The sequence below is a fragment of the Dendrobates tinctorius genome, unplaced genomic scaffold (genome assembly GCF_039654945.1).
Source record: "Dendrobates tinctorius isolate UK_male_01 unplaced genomic scaffold, ASM3965494v1 ptg000155l, whole genome shotgun sequence".
Lineage (NCBI taxonomy): Eukaryota > Metazoa > Chordata > Amphibia > Anura > Dendrobatidae > Dendrobates > Dendrobates tinctorius.
This window is the reverse complement of record NW_027361822.1, coordinates 12,186,748-12,213,055: the sequence shown is the minus strand read 5'-3', so window position 1 is coordinate 12,213,055 and position 26,308 is coordinate 12,186,748. Positions and strand designations below refer to the sequence as shown.

Sequence of the window (26,308 nt, the reverse complement as noted above, 5' to 3'; positions counted from 1 at the left end):
ATCATCTTTCCTCGATCCCATTCAACTCCCCTACCCAATCTCTCTATCACAATAATTGACATCACGCTCTCCCCTGTACCATAAGTTTGCTGCCTCAGAGTAACCATTGACTCTGTCCAGTCCTTCAAACGGCAAATCCAAGCTCTTACCACCTCCTGCCGCTTCAACATCAAAAATATTTCCAGAGTTCCTCCTTTTCTCAACCCTGAATTTAATAAATTGTTAGAGCATGACCTCATCATCTCCTGACTCGACTACTGCAACATCCTCCTTTGTGACCTCTTTGCTAACACTCTCCCACCTCTCCAGTCCATCCTTAATTCTGCTGCCAGACTAATCCACTTGTTTCCTCGACTATCCTCCATTTCACCCCTCTACAAATCCTTTCATTGGCTCCCAATTTCCCAACGATTCCAGTTCAAACTACTAACTTTGACCTACCGGGCCATCCATAATCTGTCTCCTCCATATATCTCTGAACTAATCTTTTGATATCATCCCACACATAATCTCCGGTTCTCCCATGACTTCGTTTTCTACTCCCCATTTGTAAGTTCTTCACCCAATCACCTCCAAGACTTCTCCCGTACTATCCAATCCAATTATTCACATTTGGAACTTTCAGTTGGAACTTGAAAACCAATCTCTTCAAGAAAGTTTAAAGCCTACAATGACTCCACTGTTACCTCACCAACATAGCTGCTGCAAACTGCTACCCTCTTGTTTCCTTCCCCATTATCCTGTAAACTGTAATCACAAAAGGGTAGGGCCCTCTTATTTTGTTACCAGACCGTCATTGTTAGTTTGTCCATTGTAATTTATATTTAAATGCTGTATGTAAACTATTTTCACATGTGCAATATATTTAACTAAAGTCTAAACATTGTTTTTATCAGTAGAAAGGCAGCAAGTTTTTGAGACACTTTATGCTTTTTCTTATTTTTAAGCTTACTCCTGTTCATTCAACTGATGAAATGGCTTTAGCATAACTCTCCTAGATTAAATCCCTTCCCAATTTCAAAATTAGATAGCTGGGTTTAAGACATCCTATTGAGACACAACAGCTTCTATTTTTAAGTAAAATCTGTGACTTGGGGGTTAACAGCGAGTGATCTACTAGCTAGAAGACTAAATCTACACCAGCAAGCTAGAAAAATACCAGAAATAAAACTAATCTACTTTATTAAAAATTAGATTTAAAAAGGACTTAGTCCATTCATAAAAAATGTACATGTACAAAAAGACAAACACTTACAAGAAATAACCGCTCTGTCAGATGCGGTAAGACCAAACTTTTAAACACCTTACCGGTATACCCTTAGTGTCGTTATCCAACTATACATAGACACCCCCTCAGAGTATCCGCTTAGTGTAAATTTCTTTTGAGAAATCACACTCTCATGGTGCTAGAAAAATGTCTTTTACAGATCCATTGTTCTTTATGTGCCACTTCTGTGTAACATACATAATCATCACTAACAATGATCCTGGACAAATTTCCCGGGAGAAGGGAGCGTCACATGGAGGAACCCATGAATGTAAAGATTTGGGTGAGATCTTTCCATGATATACTAGATGACATAAAAAATCTGTAAAGGTGGTGAACTGCATGATCTAAAGAGGAATGTCTAGGTTCACACCCTGGTTTCATAATTACAGACTGTATATTATGCCATTCTTTATTTTTAGGTGATCATTGAAATAAGGCTGTTACTACGAAATTTGTCCAGGATCATTGTTAGTGATGATTATGTATGTTACACAGAAGTGGCACATAAAGAACAATGGATCTGTAAAAGACATTTTTCTAGCACCATGAGAGTGTGATTTCTCAAAAGAAATTTACACTAAGCGGATACTCTGAGGGGGTGTCTATGTATAGTTGGATAACGACACTAAGGGTATACCGGTAAGGTGTTTAAAAGTTTGGTCTTACCGCATCTGACAGAGCGGTTATTTCTTGTAAGTGTTTGTCTTTTTGTACATGTACATTTTTTATGAATGGACTAAGTCCTTTTTAAATCTAATTTTTAATAAAGTAGATTAGTTTTATTTCTGGTATTTTTCTAGCTTGCTGGTGTAGATAAAATCTGTGACTTGTCTATATTTGTTGGTTACTACTCACCCGAGTCATCATCTGCAGGAATCTCTTCCTTACACCGCACATTACTTATCACATGAACGTTGGGATTTTCTTGCTTACACTCCTGTAGAAGAAGAGGATGGGGACATCTCTCTGGTGTTGTCCTCTTACTGGATACAACTGGAGAAAACACATACAGGGACCGAATTCATTCTTTACATACAGATAATTATAGGCCGTGTGTATTTATTCCTTTCTATTACCTGGTGATGTGAGGGGCTGAGGAACCTCCATCATGACGCCCTTGTACAGATCTTTGTGTCCTTCTAAATACTCCCACTCATCCATGGAGAAATAGACGGCGACATCCTGACACCTTATAGGAACCTGACACACACAATGATACCGTCATCCCCCGATCCCTCCATAGCGTTAGTGTATAATGTTCCAGCAGCGTCACCTCTCCAGTCAGCAGTTCAATCATCTTATAGGCGAGTTCTAGGGTCTTCTGGTCATTGATGTCCTCATGTATCATTGGGTAAGATGGGGGCTCAGTGATTGGGCTCAGGGTTCTTCCCCATCCTTCAGACATACGCTTCAGACAGAGTTCACTAGAGGTCTTCTTCACTACTGTGTAATCCTGGTTATGGAGAGACACATTAATAAATCTCACTACAGACATTTCCAGAGTCCTCACCTCTCCAGTTCTGTCCATCTGTTATTCCCATAGATAAGAAAGATGCAATGTGACGTTATCAGAATAGCTCACCTTTCCAATAAGCCGGGAGAGAACCTTTAGGTAAAGGTGTAATATATTCTCCATCTTGCACATGTCCCTAGCCATCAGGAAAGTTATCTTATATAAAAAATCTTCACTGACAGGATCTGATAATGTAGGAACCTGAATGGGAAGGAAATGAGCCAAAGTAAAATCATAAAGAATTGCTAGTGATAAGAGGAAACATATGAGGAGATATAACATGTGGAGTTAATTTTGTTGGAACATAATTATGACATGGTGGGGATATCTGAGACATGGCTGGATGAGAGCCATGACTGGGCGGTTAATTTACAGGGCTATAGTCTGTTCAGAAACGACCGAACAAATAAACGAGGGGGAGGCATGTGTTTATATGTAAAATCATCCTTAAAACCCATCCTTCGTGATAATATATATGAATCTAATGAAAATGTAGAGTGGGTAGAGATAAGGGGAGGGGGAAAAATAATAAATTACTGATAGGGGTTTGTTATAAGTCTCCAAAAATAATGGAAGCAACAGAGAATATCCTTATAAAGCAAATAGATGAAGCTGCGACTCAAGGAAAAGTCATTATTATGGGGGACTTCAACTACCCTGAAATACATTGGGGAGCCGAAACCTGCAGTTCCAGCAAAGGTAATAGGTTTTTGACAACTATGAGAGACAATTACCTTTCACAACTGGTTCAGGACCCAACAAGAGGGGGGGCACTGCTAGACCTAATATTAACCAACAGGCCAGACCGCATATCAAATGTAAGGGTTGAGGATCACTTGGGTAATAGTGATCACAAATTAATAAGTTTTCATGTATCCTTTAATAAGATGTGTAGTAGAGGGGTTACAAGGACACTAAACTTCAGGAAAGCAAATTTCCAACGGATGAGAGATGATCTTGGTGCAATTAACTGGGACGATATCCTGAGACATAAAAATACACAAAGAAAATGGGAGACGTTTATTAGCATCCTGAATAGGACCTGTGCACAATATATACCGTATGGGAATAAATATGCGAGAAATAGGAGGAAACCACTATGGCTAAATAGAGCTGTAAGGGGCGCAATAAGTGACAAAAAGAAAGCATTTAGAGAATTAAAGCAAGTAGGCAGTGATGAGGCGTTAACTAAATACAGAAGATTAAATAAATTCTGTAAAAAGCAAAACAAGACAGCAAAGATTGAGACAGAGAGACTCATTGCCAGAGAAAGTAAAAATAATCCCAAAATATTCTTTAACTACATAAATAGCAAGAAGCCAAAAAATGATATAGTGTTGGCCCCCTTAAAAATAGTCTGGGTGAAATGGTGGATGAGAATGAGGAAAAAGCCAGTATGCTAAATGACTTTTTTTCAACAGTATTTACACAAGAAAATCCCATGACGGATAACATGATCAGTGATAACAAAGAAAATTCTCCATTGAATGTCACCTGCTTAACCCAGAAGGAAGTACGGCGGCATTTAAAAATCACTAAAATTGACAAATCCCCGGGCCCAGATGGGATACACCCCCGAGTACTGCAGGAATTAAGTACAGTCATAGATAGACCATTATTTTTAATCTTTAAAGCTTTCATCATAACAGGGTCTGTGCCACAGGACTTGCGTATAGCAAATGTGGTGCCAATATTCAAAAAGGGGACCGCCGAAACGCGCGTCGGGGCGGGTGGGCTGGTCCTGTATGGTGTTTCACTCTGCTTAAGGTATTTACCGATATGATAATGTGACACTTGCTTTATGTGCTTGGGGTCTGTGTTTACCCTACTATGTTATACTTGGATGATTTTGAGGGATATTTGCTTAATAATATATGATTTGACTATGATATTATCTACCGATATGGGTGGTGGCTTATATAGCCCTACATACATATTCTATCTGTAAGCACATATTGCCTCGCTTCTTGTATTTTATAGATATATACATACTTGCGGGTGCTCCTGTATGAGTGTTCGCCCACCTTGGGCAATTTTATGGTGTTGGGATTCATCCGATTCCACCTTTTATCCCCATTTTTGCAGTATGTCTGTTATATTTACTATTTGTTTAATAAAGTTGTCAGTATCCTTTTTGGACTTTGTGACTGCTCTTTTTTCTGCTGTTGTTGTTGTTGTTTGTTATAACTAACCACAGTTGGTTACTATGTCCAGGCAACGCTGGGCTCTTCAGCTAGGGTATAATTATATGTGGGGACAGTACAAAGACCTTTCTAATGATCTTCTTACTCTCAGACCTGTGGCGGGGACAAGGGGGCATCCCCTATGTCTGGAGGAAAGAAGGTTTAATCATAGTCACAGACGCAGATTCTTTACTCATCAATATAGTGTTCAACAATGCTATATTCAGCTATGGCACTTCCCATCAATTCTTTACTGTAAGAGCAGTGAGACTATGGAACTCTGCCATATGATGTTGTATATGAGTGATTCCCTACTAAAATTTAAGAAGGCCTGGATGACTTTCTTGAAAAGTATAATATTACAGGTTATATACACTAGTTTCCTTGATATTGCATTGATTCAGGGAGCTAGTCTGATTGCCGTATGTGGAGTCGGGAAGGAATTTTTTTCCCCAATGTGAAGCTTAATGTTTGCCATATAGGTTTTTTTTTGCCTTCCTCTGGATCAACATGTTAGGGCCTCTCTCCTCGACCCTCTACAATCCGGTTTCCGCTCTCTTCACTCTACTGAAACTGTCCTCACTAAAGTCACTAATGATCTTCTAACAGCTAAATCTAATGGTCTCTACTCCATGCTGATTCTCTTGGATCTCTCCGCAGCATTCGACACTGTGGATCATCAGCTCCTCCTCACTATGCTCCGTTCCATCGGCCTCAAGGACACCGTTCTCTCCTGGTTCTCCTCCTATCTCTCTGACCGCTCCTTTACTGTATCTTTTGCTGGCTCCTCCTCCTCTCATCTTCCCCTTACTGTTGGGGTTCCTCAAGGGTCGGTTCTAGGCGTCCTCCTTTTCTCTTTGTATACTGCCCCTATTGGTTAAGCAATCAGTAGATTTGGGCTCCAGTACCATCTCTATGCTGATGACACCCAATTATACACTTCTCCTGATATCAAGCCTGCCTTTTTGGAAAACAATGATTGTCTTACCGCTGTCTCTAACATAATGTCCTCCCTCTATCTGAAACTGAATCTGTCAAAAACTGAACTCCTCGTGTTTCCTCCGTCTACTAACCTACCTATGCCCGACATTGCCATTTCCATGTGTGGTTCCACCATTACTCCCCAGCAACATGCCCGCTGTCTTGGTGTCATACTTGATTCCGAGTTTTCATTCACCCCCCCACATCCGATCACTGGCTTACTCTTGTTATCTGCAACTCAAAAACATTTCTAGAATTCAACCTTTTCTTACTTACGACTCTGCAAAAATTCTTACGGTTTCTCATATTCATTCTCGTCTGAACTATTGTAACTCTCTACTAATCGATCTCCCTCTTACAAAACTCTCCCCTCTCCAAACTGTCCTGAATGCTGCAGCCAGAATCACATTTCTCACCAATCGTTATATCGATGCCTCTACCTTGTGCCAGTCATTGCACTGGTTACCCATCCACTCCAGAATTCAGTATAAATTTATTACCCTCACCCACAAAGCACTCCATGGCTCAGCACCACCCTACATGTCCTCCCTTGTCTCAGACTACCACCCTACCCGTGCCCTCCGTTCTGCTAATGACCGGAGGTTAACATCCTCAATAATCAGAACCTCCCACTCCCGTCTCCAATACTTTTCACGTGCTGCGCCAATTCTTTGGAATGCACTACCCAGGGTAATGTGATCAATCACCACAGTTTTAAGTGTGCCCTAAAAACACATTTGTTCAGGTTGGCCTTGTGCCTCAAAGCATTAACCTAAATATCCCTGTGTGGCTCATTCAAAATTTGTTACCATAACCAAGTTCCTCGCATCATGTTCTCGCATGCTTTATGCATTTAATAGCCCTCTGTGTCTGTACTGTTACAAATTTAGACTGTTAACTGGTTCATGCAGCAACAGGAACACCCGATTCTTACACTAGGGATGGTCCAAACAATAAAAGCAAATGTTACCATCCACCTTTCGTGTCTTTTTTCTTTATAGATTGTAAGCTTGCGAGCAGGGCCTAACTCCTCTTGGTATCTGCTTTGATCTATGTGTTTATTGTTATGCAGTAATGTCTATTGTCTGTAAAAGTCCCTTCTATAATGTAAAGAGCTGCGGAATATGTTGGCGCTATAGAAATAAAATTATTATTATTATTTATTATTATTAGGGCAGGTTAGGATAGGATATGGGTTGAACTAGATGGACTTATTCAACCTTAATAACTATGTTATTATGTTACTATGATGTCACTACCAGTAACATTTGGAGAATTTTCCTCAAAATTTTGATTTGCAATGAATAAATTCACACTTTAGAAAGCCTCAAATTGCGTGAAAATATTGGAAGAACATTGCGAGTTCTCCTAGGAGTCTCTGAACATGTTTTGACTTCAATAATGTAAACACAGCCAACAAATTGAAGCCAGAGGTAACCAACAACATATTGAACAACATACTGCAGTATCAGACTATTCAGGCTACCTAAACAGTCAAACCGAATTCCCACATCCTCGGCATGAATATGGCTTCTCTCCTGTGTGAATTCTCTGATGTGTATCCAGTTTACTTCTTTGTAAAACACTTTCCACATTCTGATCATGAATATGGCTTCCTCCCTGTGTGAGATCTCTGATGTATAATAAAATATGATTTAGTGCTATAATGTTTCCCATATATACAGAACATGAAAATGGCTTATTTGTTTGAATTCTCTGTTATGCGATATTAGAAAGTTAAAATGTTTCCCATATCCTAAAATTAAAACTAACTTCAACCATGTATAAATTCTCTGATATGCAACAAGAATTTGCCTTGATGGGAATCTGCTGGGAGGTATTTGATACGTAATCTGAGGACATCATAATGTAGCAGAGGAAACAGATTTCAGGGAGGTGTCCCATACTAGGCTGTGTGCTGTTTTTTCCAAACAATGAAGGTTTTATCATCAGCTGATTGTCACTGCTGGGGCTACAGTGGAGCCCTCGTCAGAGTACGCCCCTCCTCTGATAAGCAGCTTACTGTCAAAAGACAATGTACAAAGAAACCTGTGGGGTGGACGGAGTTAGCTTTCTGAGCTCTGGTTTCTTCCTTGTGTGACTTCTCTGATGTCTAACAACACGTGTGAATTCTGCTTTAAAACTATTTACACAATGTGAATATGAAAATGGCTTATATCCAGTATGAATTTTGTGATGGAGAACAAGAGCACTCTTATTGCTGAAAGGGTTCTCATAAGACGTGATTTGTGATGAACATATTTCCCACACATTCTGGGCATGAATATGGCTTCTCCCCTGTGTGAATTCTCTGATGTGTAACAAAAAAATTATTTCTGGTTAAAACATTTCCTACATTCTGAAAATGAATATGGTTTCTTTACAGGGTGAGCTGGTTGTGCTTTATCATCCCTTTTGTGATTTTTAGTTTGCTTAAAAGTCTTTGATAGTACCTGTTTAAAATATTCAGATGATAGATCTTTGCTTTGCTCTTCATATGTATTTTGTGTTATGCCGCCATCTTCTGCTTTGAAAGATATCCAATGTTCTTGTAATCTCCTATAACAGTCATCTGCCAAAAACATGACCTGTATTAAAAGGGTTGTTCGGTTCAAACAATTTATCACCTATCCAAAGGATAGGTGAAAACATACTGATCAGTGGAAGTACAACCATTGGGACCTGGGTTGATCAGAAGAATTTCTGATGGCACCTTTATCCCCGATAAAAAGTGGAGCAGCAGGTCGAACGCTTGACCGAAGATCCATTAATTCTTCATAGAAATGCCAGAAAGTCCTGAGTGAAGCCATAGAGGAAATGAATGTAGCAGAGGTCAAGCATGTGCACTGCCAGCATGGTAAGGACCACAGACTGTGATTTTTATAGCCAAATTTCCAACTCAAATCTGATATTAAAATTTTGGACAAAATATTACCTAGGCGGTTAGGATCAATGATTCGTTCAATAAAACTCCCTGGCCAAATGGGCTTTAGATGCCTGGTTGCTCAAAGACCCTTAAATACAAAAGTATACATTGAATCCCTAGCGAATGATGCTAATAATAATCAAAAAACAAATTTTATGGTCCAGTGTGACAGAAAGTTTTCTAGCATCCAAACAGGACTGTATAAAAAGCTGTTCTACGCTACGGATAGGCGTAAGATGAACAATAAAAATACAATACTTTATTAGAAATAATTTAAAAGACAATCAATACGTAAAAAAAAGTGCCAATATAGTGCAAGGTGATGAGCCAAAGAAAGTAAGGGGCACCACCAGATGGCAGGCAAGATGTAATGCTAATACAATGTAGTCAAAAATTGAAAATACAAAAATAAGTACCAACATAAATGAAACTTGCATCCAGAGGCTGGTAAAAATCATTTAGTGCATTGACGATATTCCTATAACCCTCAAAATTACGGCTGCCTGCAATACACATTGGATAGAACAATGGAGCATAGATGTGAAAACCATAGTACATATTACATTGACGTAATGAATTTAATAAACATACCATGCGATGGTGCCACTTCCCCTACACGCTTTTTGGTGGAATGCCTTAAAATATGTAGAGTTTATATAAACCCTCAAGGGCCTCATTATAATGTGAGGTCCAATGCAATTTTGTACTGTGATTTCTCCAAAGCATTCGACTCGATTGAGCTTTGTTTCTTGTTCCGTGCACTTTCAGATTTGGGTTTGGAGAAACGTTTAATTTCATGGGAGTATGCCTTCTCTACACTGAAGCAAACTCCTTGGTAATGGTGACCAGGTGGACCTCAGGACCCTTTCAGCTACAATGTGGCACCAGAGGCAAGGCTGCCCTTTATCACTAGTATTATTTGCATTATCGATCGAACCCCCTGGCAATACATCTAAGGAAGGACCCTGCAGTACTCACTTTAGATGAACCCTCAATGAGCGAGAAAGTCAGTTTGCATGCAGATGATACACTCCTTTACCTTGTGGACCTTGATATGTCACTCTAACACATTATGGACTGTCTACATCACGTTGGTTCCCTGCCTGAACTCCAAATTAATTGGTCAAAGTCCAGTTTGTTACCTACAAATATAATGGCACCTTCTAGATCGGAGGCACAGGCGCCACTATAAAAAAAATCAACCATCACATAATTGGGTGGTCGTGGTGTCTAGGCCTGTGACCGAATACATGCAGCTAAATGTAATGCCACTTTTCTCCTACCTAGAGACTAAAATTAAAGGATGGAGTAAGCTCCCATTATGGACGGCAGATAGATTAAGTATAATTTAAACTGAAAACTCCTTTAAAAAAAAAAAAAAAAAAAAAAAAAAAAAAAATTGTGTGTTGCAGCACATTATATAGAATAATATATATATATATATATGTATATGTGTGCATATAATATATTATATATATATATATTATATATATATATATTATATATATATATATATTATATATATATATATATATATATATACAGTGGGGAAAAAAAGTATTTAGTCAGTCAGCAATAGTGCAAGTTCCACCACTTAAAAAGATGAGAGGCGTCTGTAATTTACATCACAGGTAGACCTCAACTATGGGAGACAAACTGAGAAAAAAAAAATCCAGAAAATCACATTGTCTGGTTTTTTTTCATTTTATTTGCATATTATGGTGGAAAATAAGTATTTGGTCAGAAACAAGCAATCAAGATTTCTGGCTCTCACAGACCTGTAACTTCTTCTTTAAGAGTCTCCTCTTTCCTCCACTCATTACCTGTAGTAATGGCACCTGTTTAAACTTGTTATCAGTATAAAAAGACACCTGTGCACACCCTCAAACAGTCTGACTCCAAACTCCACTATGGTGAAGACCAAAGAGCTGTCAAAGGACACCAGAAACAAAATTGTAGCCCTGCACCAGGCTGGGAAGACTGAATCTGCAATAGCCAACCAGCTTGGAGTGAAGAAGTCAACTGTGGGAGCAATAATTAGAAAATGGAAGACATACAAGACCACTGATAATCTCCCTCGATCTGGTGCGCCACGCAAAATCCCACCCCGTGGGGTCAGAATGATCACAAGAACGGTGAGCAAAAATCCCAGAACCACGCGGGGGGACCTAGTGAATGAACTGCAGAGAGCTGGGACCAATGTAACAAGGCCTACCATAAGTAACACACTACGCCACCATGGACTCATATCCTGCAGTGCCAGATGTGTCCCACTGCTTAAGCCTGTACATGTCCGGGCCCGTCTGAAGTTTGCTAGAGAGCATTTGGATGATCCAGAGGAGTTTTGGGAGAATGTCCTATGGTCTGATGAAACCAAACTGGAACTGTTTGGTAGAAACACAACTTGTCGTGTTTGGAGGAAAAAGAATACTGAGTTGCATCCATCAAACACCATACCTACTGTAAAGCATGGTGGTGGAAATATCATGCTTTGGGGCTGTTTCTCTGCAAAGGGGCCAGGACGACTGATCCGGGTACATGAAAGAATGAATGGGGCCATGTATCGTGAGATTTTGAGTGCAAACCTCCTTCCATCAGCAAGGGCATTGAAGATGAAACGTGGCTGGGTCTTTCAACATGACAATGATCCAAAGCACACCGCCAGGGCAACGAAGGAGTGGCTTCGTAAGAAGCATTTCAAGGTCCTGGAGTGGCCTAGCCAGTCTCCAGATCTCAACCCTATAGAAAACCTTTGGAGGGAGTTGAAAGTCCGTGTTGCCAAGCGAAAAGCCAAAAACATCACTGCTCTAGAGGAGATCTGCATGGAGGAATGGGCCAACATACCAACAACAGTGTGTGGCAACCTTGTGAAGACTTACAGAAAATGTTTGACCTCTGTCATTGCCAACAAAGGATATATCACAAAGTATTGAGATGAAATTTTGTTTCTGACCAAATACTTATTTTCCACCATAATATGCAAATAAAATGAAAAAAAAACAGACAATGTGATTTTCTGGATTTTTTTTTCTCAGTTTGTCTCCCATAGTTGAGGTCTACCTATGATGTAAATTACAGACGCCTCTCATCTTTTTAAGTGGTGGAACTTGCACTATTGCTGACTGACTAAATACTTTTTTTCCCCACTGTATATACACACATACACATACATACACACAGGGTGATCCAAAAGTAGGTGGATAGAAAATAATAACATTTATTTTGATTTATATATAAAACTAGCTGAAGAGCCCGGCGCTGCCCGGGCATAGTAACTAACTACGGTTAGTTATAACAAATTATAATGAATATATATATATCTCTCTCTGAGTGTAGAGCCCCGCCCACTCCGCATAGCCACATTCACTAAAACATCCCACATCATCCTGTCAACCAGAGCTACCAGACTACTACTCCTAATATCCCACATCATCCCGTCAGCCAGAGCTACCGGACTACTACCCCTAATATCCCACATCATCCCGTCAGCCAGAGCCACCGGACTACTACCCCTAATATCCCACATCATCCCGTCAGCCAGAGCTACAGGCCTATTACCCCTAATATCCCACAACATCCCATCAGCCAGAGCCACCGAACTACTAAGCCTAATATCCCACATCATCCCGTCAGCCAGAGCCACCGGACTACTACCCCTAATATCCCACATCATCCTGTCAGCCAGAGCCACCGGACTACTACCACTTAATAACCCACATCATCCCGTCACAGCCGCCTGACTACTACCCCTAATATCCCACATCATCCTGTCAGCCAGAGCCACCGGACTACTACCACTTAATATCCCACATCATCCCATCAGCCTGGGGTCACAACCAGAGCGCTGAGTGGATTTGCCCTGACTTCCATACCGGAGATCCCTTTAAGAGAGGCCTGGGGTCAGTACCAAAGGGCAGAGTGGATTTGCCCTCACTTCCATACCGGAGATCCCTTTAAGAGGGGCCTGGTGTCAGAACCAGAGCGCTGAGTGGATTTTCCCTGACTTGCATACCAATGATCCCTTTCAATAGAACCCTGGGGTCAGAATCAGAGCGCTGAGGGATTTGCCCTAACTTCCATACAGGAGATCCCTTTAAGAGAGCCTGGGGTCATTACCAGAGCATTTGAAGGCAATTGCCCTGACTTCCATACAGCAGATCCATTTAAGAGAGGCCTGGGGTCAGAACCAAAGCACTGGATGGATTTGCCCTGACTTCCATACCAGAGATCCCTTTAAGAGACCCTGGGGTCAGAACCACAGTGCTGGATAGATTTGCTCTGACTTCCATACCAATGATCCCTTTAAGAGGGAAGATGTGCCTATTGGATGGAGGATGTGTGATGGGTATATGGGAACGGGGATTCATTTCTGTCATGCGCTCTCTGCTCCTTTTTGGGGGGACAGACAATGGCTGGGAGCTTATGTTCCCGGGGATGCTAGATTTCTCCCACCATGTCAATGTCTGCTGAGGTGTTGTCAAGTGGGAAAACTTGCTCATAGCAACCAATCACAGCTTAGCTTCTTTTAACCAGCTCTGGTGAAATGAGAGATGCTTAGTGATTGGTTGCAAAGAAAGCTGTTGCTTATAGCAACCAATCACAGCTCAGCTTCTTTTGAACCGCTCTGGTGAAATGAAAGATGCTTCGTGATTGGTTGGTGATACACACACACACACACATACAGTTTTATATATAGAGATTATATTTACTAACACAAGCATAACATTGACAATTAAATTTTATTCTGAACAATAATACAAAAGCCTTTACATTTTATCAACGCAGGTGCTCAAACTGTTTTCCATCACAATTTGCACAGCTCTGAAGTCTGCCTCTTACGCTTCGACAAACATTTTTACACAAATCTCTTTGCTCTTTGGGTATTAATTTCTTGAAATGCATCTCTTATGTAATTTTTCAAATCACTAACACTTTTTGGTTTTCGAGCTTAACTTTGTCCTTGAATACTCCCCAAAAGAAAAAATCCAATGGGGTCAAGTCTGGTGAACGTGCCGGCCAATCAAGTGGGCCTCTTCAGCCAATCCATTTATTAGGAAATGTTTCATCAAGATACTCGCAGACTACTCTTGAATAATGTGGAGGGGCCTCATCTTGTTGGAAATAAAGGTCATTTGAATTAGGCTGTTGCTGTAACTGGGGATCAACTTGATTCATTAGAATTTCGAGATACTTATCTCCTGTGACTGTTCCATATAAAAAAATAGTCCAAAAACACCAAAACTTGAAATACCACCCCAAACATTGACACCAGGCTCATTTAGTTGTTGCTCCAATGTTAAATGTATGTTTTCATTATACCAGTAAATACAATTATGTCTGTTAATATGGCCAAATAATTTGAAAGAAGATTCATCACTCCACATAATTTTATCTCAAATTACTGGATTTTCTTCAATTTTGTTAAGCATGATCTCTCTAAATTGCAGCTGCCTGTCTGGATCATCCTCCAATAAACTATGAATTAGACGTGGACGATAAGCTTTCCTTCCACCCAATAGATTTCAGGATTCGCATGATGGAAGCTCGTGAAATTCCCAATTCTAAAGAGACTCTTCTGGTGGACTTTTTTGGACTCTGAACAAACATTTCAGCAACAAGTTGTTTATTTTCTGTACAGGCTGTTTTGGGTCGACCAGTTTTTGGAGCATTAAGGATTGAGCCAGTGGCATAGAATTTGTCAAGAATGCGGTAAATGGTTTGTCTCTTTGGGGCTTGAGTACCAAATGTTTCAACCCAATTTGCTCTGTTTCAGCATTTTGAGTTTTCCCATACTCTTAAAATCCATTTTCTTTGATCTGTATCTGTATCAGTTCTTACTGTGACTAGATGAGGAGGCAGTGAAGGAAGCGGAGCAGGAAGAGGCAACATGGGCAGAGGAACGTCAGGCAATCCTTGGTGGTGGGATATGTCCTAGAATGTCTTCCACCTCAGGCACAGCCACCACTACATTTACACAGTGGGCAGTTAGGGAGATGTAAAGTCCCCAGCCATGCTTACTGGTCTACGTATCGGTGGTCATGTGGACCTTGCCACTGATTTGGCATGCCACATGTGTGCGCAGGGCAGGGATGGCCCGCCTCGAAAAGTTGTGGTGGCTGGGAACAATGTACAAATGTATTGTGAGGCTGTGATGCAGCTGAAAGTACCTGGGATCTTGTAGTCCTGATGTGAATTGGGACTACTCATCGCCACACAATAAGAGAAAAAAGAATGGATCTACTTGTGGCAAAACATTTTTGTACGCCTGATCACAACACCATGGATATGAAGTTACTGGTATGGAAAAGTAACTTCACATCTCAGAGAGACAGAAGAGTCTGTGAGTACAAGCTCATGATGACTTTTGACACTCTCAATGCTGGAATGAATGTGTCGCATGGATTTATAGCTTTTTACATCAATTAAGGAATTTGCTCCTAAGACCTTGTGGGGGCATCACAACACATTAGGAGACCCCAATCAGAGGACAATGAAACATCCAGACTCCTTATCTATGAAATGGTCCAATATTTATGCTTTTCCCTCTCCCATAATGATAGTTCTGCTTCACGTCACTTGTCTTATCTATTGCATTTTTTCTGTGCTGTGCATAAATATGTGACTCTTCAGATTTTGTATTAGTCAACGCCTGATGAAGAGACCTGAGTAGTCTCGAAAGCTTGCAATGTCTTACCATCTTTTCAGTTAGCCATTAAAAGGCATCAACCTCTGAGGACTCTCAATTCTGAATATTTTTCTATCTACTGGCTAACACGGTACAAAGATATACATCTTTCCTGTAACAGGAAGGGTGGAAAATCTTGAAAAATGAGATTCTCAAAGCACAGTCATTAACAATTTTAAAATGAGGAAAGAAAAGGAAGCATTTAAGGAAACCAGGATGGATGAACACAGAACTTAAGCACATTCTAAAAAGGAAGAAATAAATGTTTATCAAATGGAAACAGGGAGGCATATCTAAAGAAGATTATAATGCTGTCTTCAGAACCTGCGGGGCACAAATCAGATTAGTTAAAGCTGACAATGAATTAAGGCTTGCAAGAGACGTCAAAAGAAATAAAATTATTTATGAGATATGTAAAGAGGAAAAGAAAAGTCAAAGATGCTATAGGATTTTTACTGGATGAAAATGATGGAATGGTAAGAAAGGATATTGAGAAAGCCAAACTTTTAAATTCCTATACTGCATCTGTTTTCTCTCAGAAAGGAAATGTAACATCAACTGATCTTTACTGTCCTATTAAAGGAATAAAATACTCTATTTTTCGCTTTGTAAGACAAACTTTTTTCCCCAAAATTTGGGGGGGAAATGGGGGTGCGTCTTACAATGCGAATATACCGGTTTCCGCTTACCCGTCCCATAGCTACAGGCTGGGATGAGGGGGTGTCCGCTGCCGCCGCTGCCTGAGATGTCCGCGTCTGCTGCCCGGGATGTCCGCCGCTGTGGGGGGACTCTGCTGACGTTTCATGAAAGGCCAGAGGCCCCGGCAGTTCTGTGGTTTCCTCCTGTGTGGTGGACTCCAGTAACATGGCCGCCGGGAGGCAGCGCAAGCGCAGATGAAAATTTCTGGAGATGAGATTTCAGTGCTGAGATCTCATCTCCCGAGATCTCCATCTGCGCATGCGTCGGCGGCCATTTTACTGGAGTCCACCCGCACAGGCTGAAACTACGGAACTTCCAGGGGGCTCTGGTCTTTCAAGAAATGTCGACAGAGCCCCCGCAGCGGTGGACATCCCGGGCCGCAGCGGCGGGAAGCAGCTGCCGAAATCCAAGGCAGTGGCGGCCTCGGACACCCTGGGCAGCGGCGGCGGGCAGCAGAGACCCCTGGCGGTAGCAGCAGCAGAGACTCCTGGCAGCCTCAGCAGCAGAGACCTCTGGCAGCAGCAGCAGACACCCCGGGCAGCAACTGCACATTGGACACCCCCTCATCTCGCCCTACACTCCTGCCTCCTCTAGCAGCGACAATGGGACCCCGCTTCACCCCAGCCACCACCCCCAGTAAGCAATAAGAAGATGCATGGATTATAAGAAGCACCACCATTTTATTAAAAACAAATTTTTTTATTTTTTTCTCCTCAAAATTTGGGATGCGACTTATAAAGCGAAAAATACGGTAATCCAGGATATCTATAAACAGAAAGATAGTGACGGAATACTTAGCTAATATAAAAGAATTCAAGTCACCAGGTTCAGATGAATTATACCCCAGAGTACTGAAGGAGATAGCAGAAGAAATTTTTGAACCACTCTCCATAAGCTTTAAAAATTCTTGGAGAACAGGAGAAGTCCCAGAAGACTGGAGAACAGCAAATGTTGTTCCTATCTTCAAAAAGGGAAAGAAGGTGGACCCAGGGAACTATAGGCAGGTGAGTCTGACTTCTATACCAGGAAAGATCTTTGAACAAATTATTAAACAACATGTATGCAAGTACCTGGATAAGAATGAAGTGATTAATCAGAGCCAGCATGGGTTTGTAACTAATAAGTCATGTCAGACTAACTTAATTTCCTTTTATGACAGGATCACTGACTGGGTGGATCAGGGAAATGCTGTAGATATAGTATATATTGACTTAAGCAAAGCATTTTACAAAGTATCTCACACAATCCTTATTGAAAAAAATGACTAAGTGTGGAATGGACAAGGCAACTGTTAGGTGGATTCATAACTGACTTAGTGATCGGACCCAAAGAGTGGTCGTAAATGGCTGCACATCCAGTTGGACGAATGTCTCAAGTGGGGTACCACAGGGCTCTGTATTGTTTAACATCTTTATCAACGATTTAGATGAAGGAATTGAGGGTAAACTGATTAAATTTGCTGATGACACAAAGCTAGGAGGGATAGCTAATACTAGAGAAGAGAAAGAGAGGATTCAAAAAGATATAAATAAATTGGAGCAGTGGGCAGCAACTAACAGAATGGTTTATAACAGGGAAAAATGCAAAGTACTACATATCGGCAATAAAAATGAAAAAAGCATATACAGGATGGGAGGAATAGGGCTAAGCAACAGAAAATTTGAAAAATACTTTGGTATACTAATAGATCATGAACTGAACATGAGTCAAGAGTGTGATGCAGCAGCAAAAAGCAAATACAATTCTGGGATGTAGAAGACAGAAGCATACAGTCTAGATCACATGAAGTCATTATTGCCCTCAACTCCTCCTTGGTCAGGCCTCATCTGGAATACTGTGTCCAGTTTTGGGCACCACATTTTAAAAAAGACATCAACAAACTGGAGCAAGTTCAGAGAACAGCGACCAGAATGGTGACCGGTCTGTAATCCATGTCCCATGAGGAATGGTTACAGGATTTGGGAATGTTTAGCTTGCAAAAAAGACGACATTTTATTTACACAGTTTAAAAGTCCAACATGTCGCATACCATAGTGGTCCACAACTGGAAAACCAACGCGTATTGGTTAATGTGCCTTAGTCATGGTGAACATGAAAGACACCAGATCAGCAAACTCAGCAAAGCAGCACTGTACACAGCCAGCTCCTTCATCCAATTTGGTCACTGTAGAATCCTCTAACACCGACTGTCAGCTGATGCATCAGGTGAACTCTTGAAGGATGGTGGGAGTGGTCACCAGCCACATCAGCCTATCCAGCAGCAATGCAATTACACCAGTATGCCAGCGGGAAAAAACTGACATTAACCCCTGATGGCCTGAAAGGAAAAAAAGTTTTAATCTGAGAAGCCAGATCTGCCACAGATCCAAAAAATGGATCATGACAGTGCCCTGTTATGAATGGGTCACCGAGGAGAAAAAAGCAAAACAAGCTAAGTCACAGAAAATCAGAGAGGTTGGTAACTATGCAGATTGCAGATCCCTGATCTTACCATAACAACTAGCAGTAGCCGTGGATGTTCCTAGACGCCTCGTCACTGCCGGAAGACTAAATAAGCCTAAAGCAAGAAAAGGGAAAACTGCCCCAGAGCAGACCCCAAAGGAATAGATAGCCCCCACACATGTATTGACGGTGAAACAAGATGAAGGCACAAACACAGGCAAGAAAATAGGCTGAGCAAAGGATGGGGCCCAAACTAACTAGAGAGGAAAGGAAAGACACTGTCTGCAACCTGCAAAAAACCCTACAAAAATCATGTCCAACACTTCTGATAACAAAATTAACCCTGAAGTCACTAGACTTCTCCCACTATATCAGCACTCTGAAATATTCTGAGACAGAGCAAAAAGAGACCGAACTAGTAAGACAAAATGCCAATTGGCAAAATACTGATAAATAAGAGTGGAAATTCAGCACAACCCCCAGCAGGGGCTGGCAGACCACACCAAAAAACTGAATAGACCAACAAAATCAAGTGTGAACATTAGCAGAAAAACTTAGCTTTAGATGACTGGAACAGAGCTGAAAACTAAGAGCTGACAAGCCAGAAGGAATCACCAGCAACTGAACAGGGCGTCGGCTGTCTTAAATCCAATCTGAGACCCCTGAGATCCAATCGTCATCCTCATTCTCAGGTGGCAGATCTCCACCGATCAAATCAGCCCCGCCACCTCCTGTCACCACCAGAGGGAGTCTGGAAGGTGAACCAGAGAATGAACTCACAACAGTGCCCCCCTTTCAATGTAGGGCCACCAGACCCTCAACACCGGACCTCACCAGAAAACAACCTATGGTGAGGATGCCTCGATCCACCAGAGTTCACCTCAGCAGTCACCTGACACTACGGCCCGATAACCCTGGAACTCCAGACCCCAGTAGCACCCTTCCACCGGATGTTTTTGGTGGACACCCACATATACTCATCCACACACAGGTCCGGACCTGATCGTTTATTGCCACGCAGGTCTGCCACTAGATGGCATACTCTTTGAGGAACTGACAACAGAGGGGTCCCCCTGTGTCACCACACTCAAACCCCCACTATACACAGAGGGAACCACCACCCTCCCCTGACCCCTCCTCCCAAGAGGACTCTGTGGTGAGGGTTGAGTCTTGCCCCTACTCCCTGGCAGCACCTCTACTGCCCACACCGGAGACGAAGGGGACGGCTGTAGAAAGACGGCAGACAGTATCCCCCGGGCAGCAGCCCTCACACAACTGATCCCAGCTGACTACTTCCCTGGACCACCAATCTATGACTGGGTTGTGTCTTTTCAACCAAGGGAGGTCTAAAACAATGGGTGCTGGCATTCCCCCCAAGACGTAGCATGACAGGGACTCTTCATGAGGAGTCCCTATACGCAGGTGTATATCACCTACGACTTGGGTCACCCTCCCCTGGCTGAGTGTCACAGAGTCAATGGTCTGGACGCTTAGGGGTTTTGCCAGCGTCCTACACCTCAGGCCATGCATATGGACAAAGTGAGCATCCACCAGATTGACACCTGCTCCACTGTCCACAAGCACCGGTATACTCTCAGTTACCCCCCCAATCACAACTTCAGCAGATAAGGTACACTGAGTGGAAAAAAATGGAGGCAATATACACTCCCTGGTCGCCTCCCTTCACACGACCAGGGAGACGCGGCTTCTTAGATGGTACTACTTTGGCACGAGTTGGGCAGACCCCAATAAAATGACCAGTCTGCCCACAGAAAAAACATGCCCCCACACCATGGTGAACCGCAGGCAACACCGTTTGGGAACCAACTCCTCCCACCTGCATGGGTTTGTCTGCCTGCTCAGGTGTGTCCTTCTCCCTAGCAAGGACAACAGGGGGCACATTTGGTGTATGCCTCTCCCTCAAGTGTCTATGCACCCAGATGGCAATGGTCATGGTGGCCTCCAACGACCTGAGGGCGGAGCACTGCACAAGAGTATCCTGCAACCTTGGGGACAGACCCTAATTAAAATGGCTCCTAAGGGAAGGGTCATTCCACTGTGTGTCAGTGGCACACCTCCTGAACCCTGAGCAGTACTCCTCAGCCGGCGGCCCCCCTGCTTTATTTTACGGAGACAGGATTCCGCCAGGGAGACGCCATCAGGATCCCCATACACAAGCGCCAATGCCGCAAAAATCCCCTCCACCGACCCTAAAGATGGTGAATCTGTCGGCAGGGAGAAGGCTCAGGACTGGAGATCACCCTTGAGAAGGGAGACTATAATCCCCACATGCTGCTCCTCACTCCCTGATGAATGGGGGCGGAGTCTGAAGTATAAATTACAGGCCTTCTTAAACACTACATTCTTATCTCTCCCTCCAGAGAACTGATCAGGGAGAGATAGTGTGGGTTCCGGATGAGCCTACAACTGAGCCGAGGCCAAAATCCCCGTTAACTGCTGCACCACCTCACCACGCAGCACCTTGAACTCATCAGTGAGAGTCTGGAGCAGTTGGGAAAAGGCCTGCATCTGAGCCATGGCTCACCAGAAAAAAAAACGTGCGGTCGGTGTTAATATCACGGAGTGACTGACAAGTGTGACACGACCCAACGGTTGGTCAATCACCAAACAGCAAAACAAACCAGAGAACACCAGGGAAACAATAACAATGGTGGGCCCTGTTGATAGGGAATGGGGGAAGGGACGCCTCCTGCACTCACCTGAGGATGTGTGTTGTGAACTCTCTTGACCTGACTTCTGAGTTTGGGCTCCCTCTGGTGGTTGCTGCAGGTAGTGGAGCTGGTCGGGTTGACAGAAGTCCATCACCTGAAGACGATGAGTGGAAGTCAGGTGTTACAGACTGGGAAGATTTAAGTGGGCAAGCGTCCCTCTGTTGCTACTGGTGATTTGGTATTCTTCCTGTGCATCTTGAAGTTAACTTGTCCCCTGCTTGGTCCTGCATTGTTCAGATAAGTTATTTGTTTGCTGGAATCTTTTGCATTTGATCCAGTTTTGCCTTTCTCCGCTTTCCGCTTTGCTGTGTGGGTTTAGCATTGTTCCCTGCTACGACCGGTGCTAGACCCCGTTCCATGTGCCACAGCTTATGTCAGTCTGTTCAATATTGCTAATCCCCTGTTATAGCAGTATCTTTGGTTTTGCTTCCATTTCACACCAGAATGCTGGCCTAGTGGGGTAGAGGTCGTGTAGCCTCAGTATTTTTGCATATCAGACGTGTTGGATTTTTTAGGACAGTTTGGGCCTCATCATTTGCTTACTCTACTTTCTACCTGTGTTTGTGCCTCATCTTGTGTCACCGGCAATATATGTTTGGGGGCTATCCATTCCTTTGGGGCTCTGCTCCAGGGCAGTTCAGCTTTACCCTTTCTTGCTTTAGGCTTAGTTAACTCTTTGGCTGTGCCGAGGCGTCTAGGGCATCGTAGGTACGTCCCACGGCTAATTCTAGTTGTGTTGTTAGGTTTAGGGGTCTGCAATCCGCTAAGTTACCAACCTTTCCGGTGTTCTGGTTGCCTAGCTTATTTCCCAGCTATCCTCCTCGGTGACCTAATCATAACAGAATCATCAGCAAAAATTGTAGATTTTAGGGTACTCTAAAGAAGGGAAAAATTGTAAAAAAAAAAAAAAAAAAAAAGTGTCAGAATTTTTTATATATTTTTTCCTCTTTTTCTCTGGGGGCCGTAGAAGGATTTTTCTTTAATGGAGACAAAGCAATTGTCCGATCGTGTTGAGCAGTTCGCTGCTGAAGTTCGGGGAATTTCTGCCTATCTCGCTCAATCGTCTGCTGTAGAACCAAAAATCCCTATTCCTGATGTATTTTCTGGGGATCGGTCCAAATTTTTGAACTTTAAGAATAATTGTAAACTATTTTTTGCCTTGAAACCTAATTCCTCGGGGATCTCGGTGCAGCGGGTTAAAATTGTCATCTCCCTGTTGCGCGGCGACCCCAAGGACTGGGCTTTTTCTCTGACACCTGGAGATCCTATTCTGGCTAATGTGGATGCGTTTTTTCAAGCTCTGGGGTTGTTGTATGATGAACCTAATGTTATTGATCAAGCTGAGAAAACTTTATTGGCATTGAACCAGGGTCAGGAAGCGGCTGAGTTATATTGTCAAAAAATTGCGAAAGTGGGCGGTCCTTACTAAATGGAACGATGACGCCCTAGCAGCTCTTTTTCGGAAAGGTCTGGCAGAGACCGTAAAAGATGTTATGGTGGGATTTCTTGTTTCCTCTGCCTCTGGTCTTGACGACTATGTCATTAGCCATTCAAATTGATCGACGTTTACGTGAACGTAAAACTATGCGAGCCTCTCGCATAGTTTTGCTGCCTTTCGAACAAACTTCTGCGCCCATGCAATGTGATAGGGTTTTGTCTAGGGCACAACGTCAAGAGTTTAGAAGGCGTAATAAGTTATGCTTCTTATGTGGGGATGCCTCTTATATTATTTCTGTCTGCCCTAAGCGGGAAAAACGTTTTGCTCACTCATTTGCTGTGGGCAGTGTACAGCAGGGTGACCGCAAAAAATCGATGTCGGAATTTTGTCCGTCTGGACCCCACAAAACGATTCCCCTTTCCAGATATTGAGATAGCCAAAATTTGAGCTCGATCAAACGACGTTAACCCATGCCGCTCGTCGCTCAAAGTTTGAAAAAATCCAAATTGAGGTTTTTTAAGATTTAGGTATTTTGCATAGTCTGTTAGACTATAAAGAATGTGACAACAACATTGCAGAAATAGCCCTGACCAAATTTTCGAACCATTTTTGGTATTTGAATACAGAGTTGGTGGGATTATCGTTTTTTGATCCCACCATTACAGACAATGAAAAGTTGTTAATGGCTAATAAATTGCTCAGTAGCACAGATGAACCATCAGAGCACGCTAGGGTTGTAAAGCCAAAAGTTAGGAAAGAAAAATTAAAAGAGGTAGGAAGTAACTGACTTTAACGACCTTCTGACAAAAGATGAAGAACAAAAGCAATATGTCCTGCAAGTTGTAAGCAAATGCCGAGCATTATATTCTGACGTTTCAAAAACTACTTTAACAAAAGCTCTGGAATAGATTAGATAACTATGTAAAATTATCAACTCATGTAAGTTAGCGTGCTCTGATGGTTCATCTGTGCTACTGAGCAATTTATTAGCCATTAACAACTTTTCATTGTCTGTAATGGTGGGATCAAAAAACGATAATCCCACCAACTCTGCATTCAAATACCACAAATGGTTCGAAAATTTGGTCAGGGCTATTTCTGCAATGTTGTTGTCACATTCTTTATAGTCTAACAGACTATGCAAAATACCTAAATCTTAAAAAACCTCAATTTGGATTTTTTCACACTTTGAGCGACGAGCGGCACGGGTTAACGTCGTTTGATCGAGCTCAAATTTTGGCTATCTCAATATCTGGAAAGGGGAATCGTTTTGTGGGGTCCAGATGGACAAGATTCCAACATTTTTTCCCCCCATATGAGATCCGGTCACCCTAGTGTACAGCCTAAATTCCTTTTGGCGGTTTCCTTCATCTGTTCCTTATCTTCATTTTCTGCTAAGGCTTTTGTTGATTTAGTAGCAGCCCTGAACCTGATGGATTTTGACTGCCAAACGTTGTGGTTTTCCCATGGTACCCTTGTGGACTACTATTCCTTTAAAGGATATTGATGATACCCCTTTGGCAAAGAATAAACCCAAGTTTTGGACCCAGGTGATAATGCGGGTAGCCCCGAACCACCAAGAGAATTGCAAATTTTTATTGTGGCATAATTTACATGACATTATTGTACTGGATTTTCCTTGGTTGCAAACCCATAATTCTGTTTTGGATTGGAAATCTGTGTCCGTGGTTAGTTGGGGTTGTCAATGTGTTCTTTAGTGACACTCCTGTTTTCTCCCCCTCTCCCCAGTCTCAAGACGTTCCTGACTATTTGGCCGATTTTTCCGATGTATTAAGTGAGAGTAAGTCCGCATCTTTGCCTCCTCATATGATTGCGCGATCGAGTTAGTGCCGGGTTGTAAATTTCCTAAGGGTCGGCTTTTCTGTACCTGAACATGATGCTATGCGATCTTATATAAAGGAGTCATTGGAGAAGGGTCATATCAGACCATCCTCTTCACCTTTAGGTGCTGGGTTTTTTTGTGGCCAAGAAAGATGGCTCATTAAGGCAATGTACTGACTATCGTCTACTTAATAAAATCACTGTTAAATATCAGTATCCATTACCCCTGATTTCTGACTTATTTTCCAGAGTTAAAGGTACTAGTTGGTTTACCAAGCGTGACCTTAGGGGGGCTTATAATCTTATTCGCATCAAGCACGTGATGAATGGAAGACAGCGCTTAATACCCGAGGGACATTTTGAGTTCCTAGTGATACCTTTTGTGTTCACTAATGCCCTTTCCGTCTTCCAATCTTTCATGAACGATATTTTCCGGGACTTTGTGGATACATTTTTGATAGTTTATTTGGACAATATCTTGATTTTTTCCAGTGACTGGGATTCTCATGTGGAACATGTTCGGACTGTGTTCCGGATTTTGAGTGAAAATGCTTTGTACGTTAAGGGATCGAAATGTCTCTTTGGCGTACAAAAGTTTTCGTTTTTGGGATTCATTTTGTCCCCTTCTATTAAAATGGACCTGGCCAAGGTCCAGGCCATTTATGATTGGGTTCAGCCCACTTCTTTGAAGGCTCTCCAGATGTTTTTGGGTTTTGCTAATTTCTACCGTAAATTCATAAGTAATTTTTCTGGTATTGTTAAACCACTGACTGACTTGACCAAAAAGGGAGTTGATGTGATGAATTGGTCTCCAGAGGTAGTCTCGGCGTTTCAGGAGCTTAAGCGGAGATTCACTGCTGCTCCTGCCTTACGGCAACCTGATGTTTCACTCCCATTTCAGGTGAAGATAGATGCTTCTGAGATTGGCGTAGGAGCCGTTTTGTCTCAAAAAGATCCTGTAACCTCTAAGATGAATCCCTGTGCCTTCTATTCTTGAAAATTTTCCCCATCTGAACGTAACTAAGATGTGGGGAAATGGGAATTGTTGGCTATGAAGTGGGCATTTGAAGAGTGGAGACATTGGTTGGAGGGAGACAGACATCAAGTTGTGGTCCTCACCGACCACAAGAACTTGATCTATCTCGAATCAGCCAAACGATTGAATCCTAGACAGGCTAGGTGGACCTTGTTTTTCACGCATTTTAATTTTGTGGTCTCCTTTCTTCCGGGTAGCAAGAATGTTAAGGCGGACGCCCTCTCTAGGAGTTTCTTTGCGGATTTTCTTGATGTGACCGAGCCTACTACCATTCTAAATGAAGGTGTGGTTCTTTTTGCCAGTTCTCCCAATTTGAGACTTGCCCTGGAGGAATTTCAGGAGGACAAACCTGAACGATGCCCTATGGGGAAATTGTATGTCCCTGACCAGTGGAGGAGAAGAGTAATGTATGAAATTCATTGCTCCGCGTTAGCTGTTCATCCTGGTATTTTTGGTACCAGAGATTTGGTGAGTTGGTCTTTTTGGTGGCCTGCCTTATCTCGAGATGTCAGGAATTTTGTGCAGTCCTGTGGGACTTGTTCTCGGTCCAAACCCTGTTCT

At 42.4% G+C, this 26,308-nt stretch overlaps 2 protein-coding genes across 3 annotated transcripts in view; one reads left to right on the top strand and one right to left on the bottom strand.

Moving 5' to 3' along the window:
* The window catches only part of LOC141051007 (uncharacterized), an 850,460-nt gene that overhangs the window by 284,489 nt on the left and 539,663 nt on the right, over positions 1 to 26,308 (top strand). The gene's annotated exons all lie outside the window — the stretch shown is intronic.
* Positions 1 to 26,308, bottom strand: part of LOC141051013 (uncharacterized) — a 63,846-nt gene that overhangs the window by 13,287 nt on the left and 24,251 nt on the right. For both annotated transcript variants that reach the window (XM_073547792.1, XM_073547793.1), the window contains exons 8-12: positions 8,401 to 8,519; positions 2,853 to 2,984; positions 2,544 to 2,723; positions 2,347 to 2,470; positions 2,126 to 2,263 (exon numbers count right to left, since the gene is read on the bottom strand). In XM_073547792.1, coding sequence (XP_073403893.1) covers positions 2,126 to 2,263; positions 2,347 to 2,470; positions 2,544 to 2,723; positions 2,853 to 2,984; positions 8,401 to 8,519 — 693 coding nt within the window. The remainder of the gene's footprint in view (positions 1 to 2,125; positions 2,264 to 2,346; positions 2,471 to 2,543; positions 2,724 to 2,852; positions 2,985 to 8,400; positions 8,520 to 26,308) is intronic.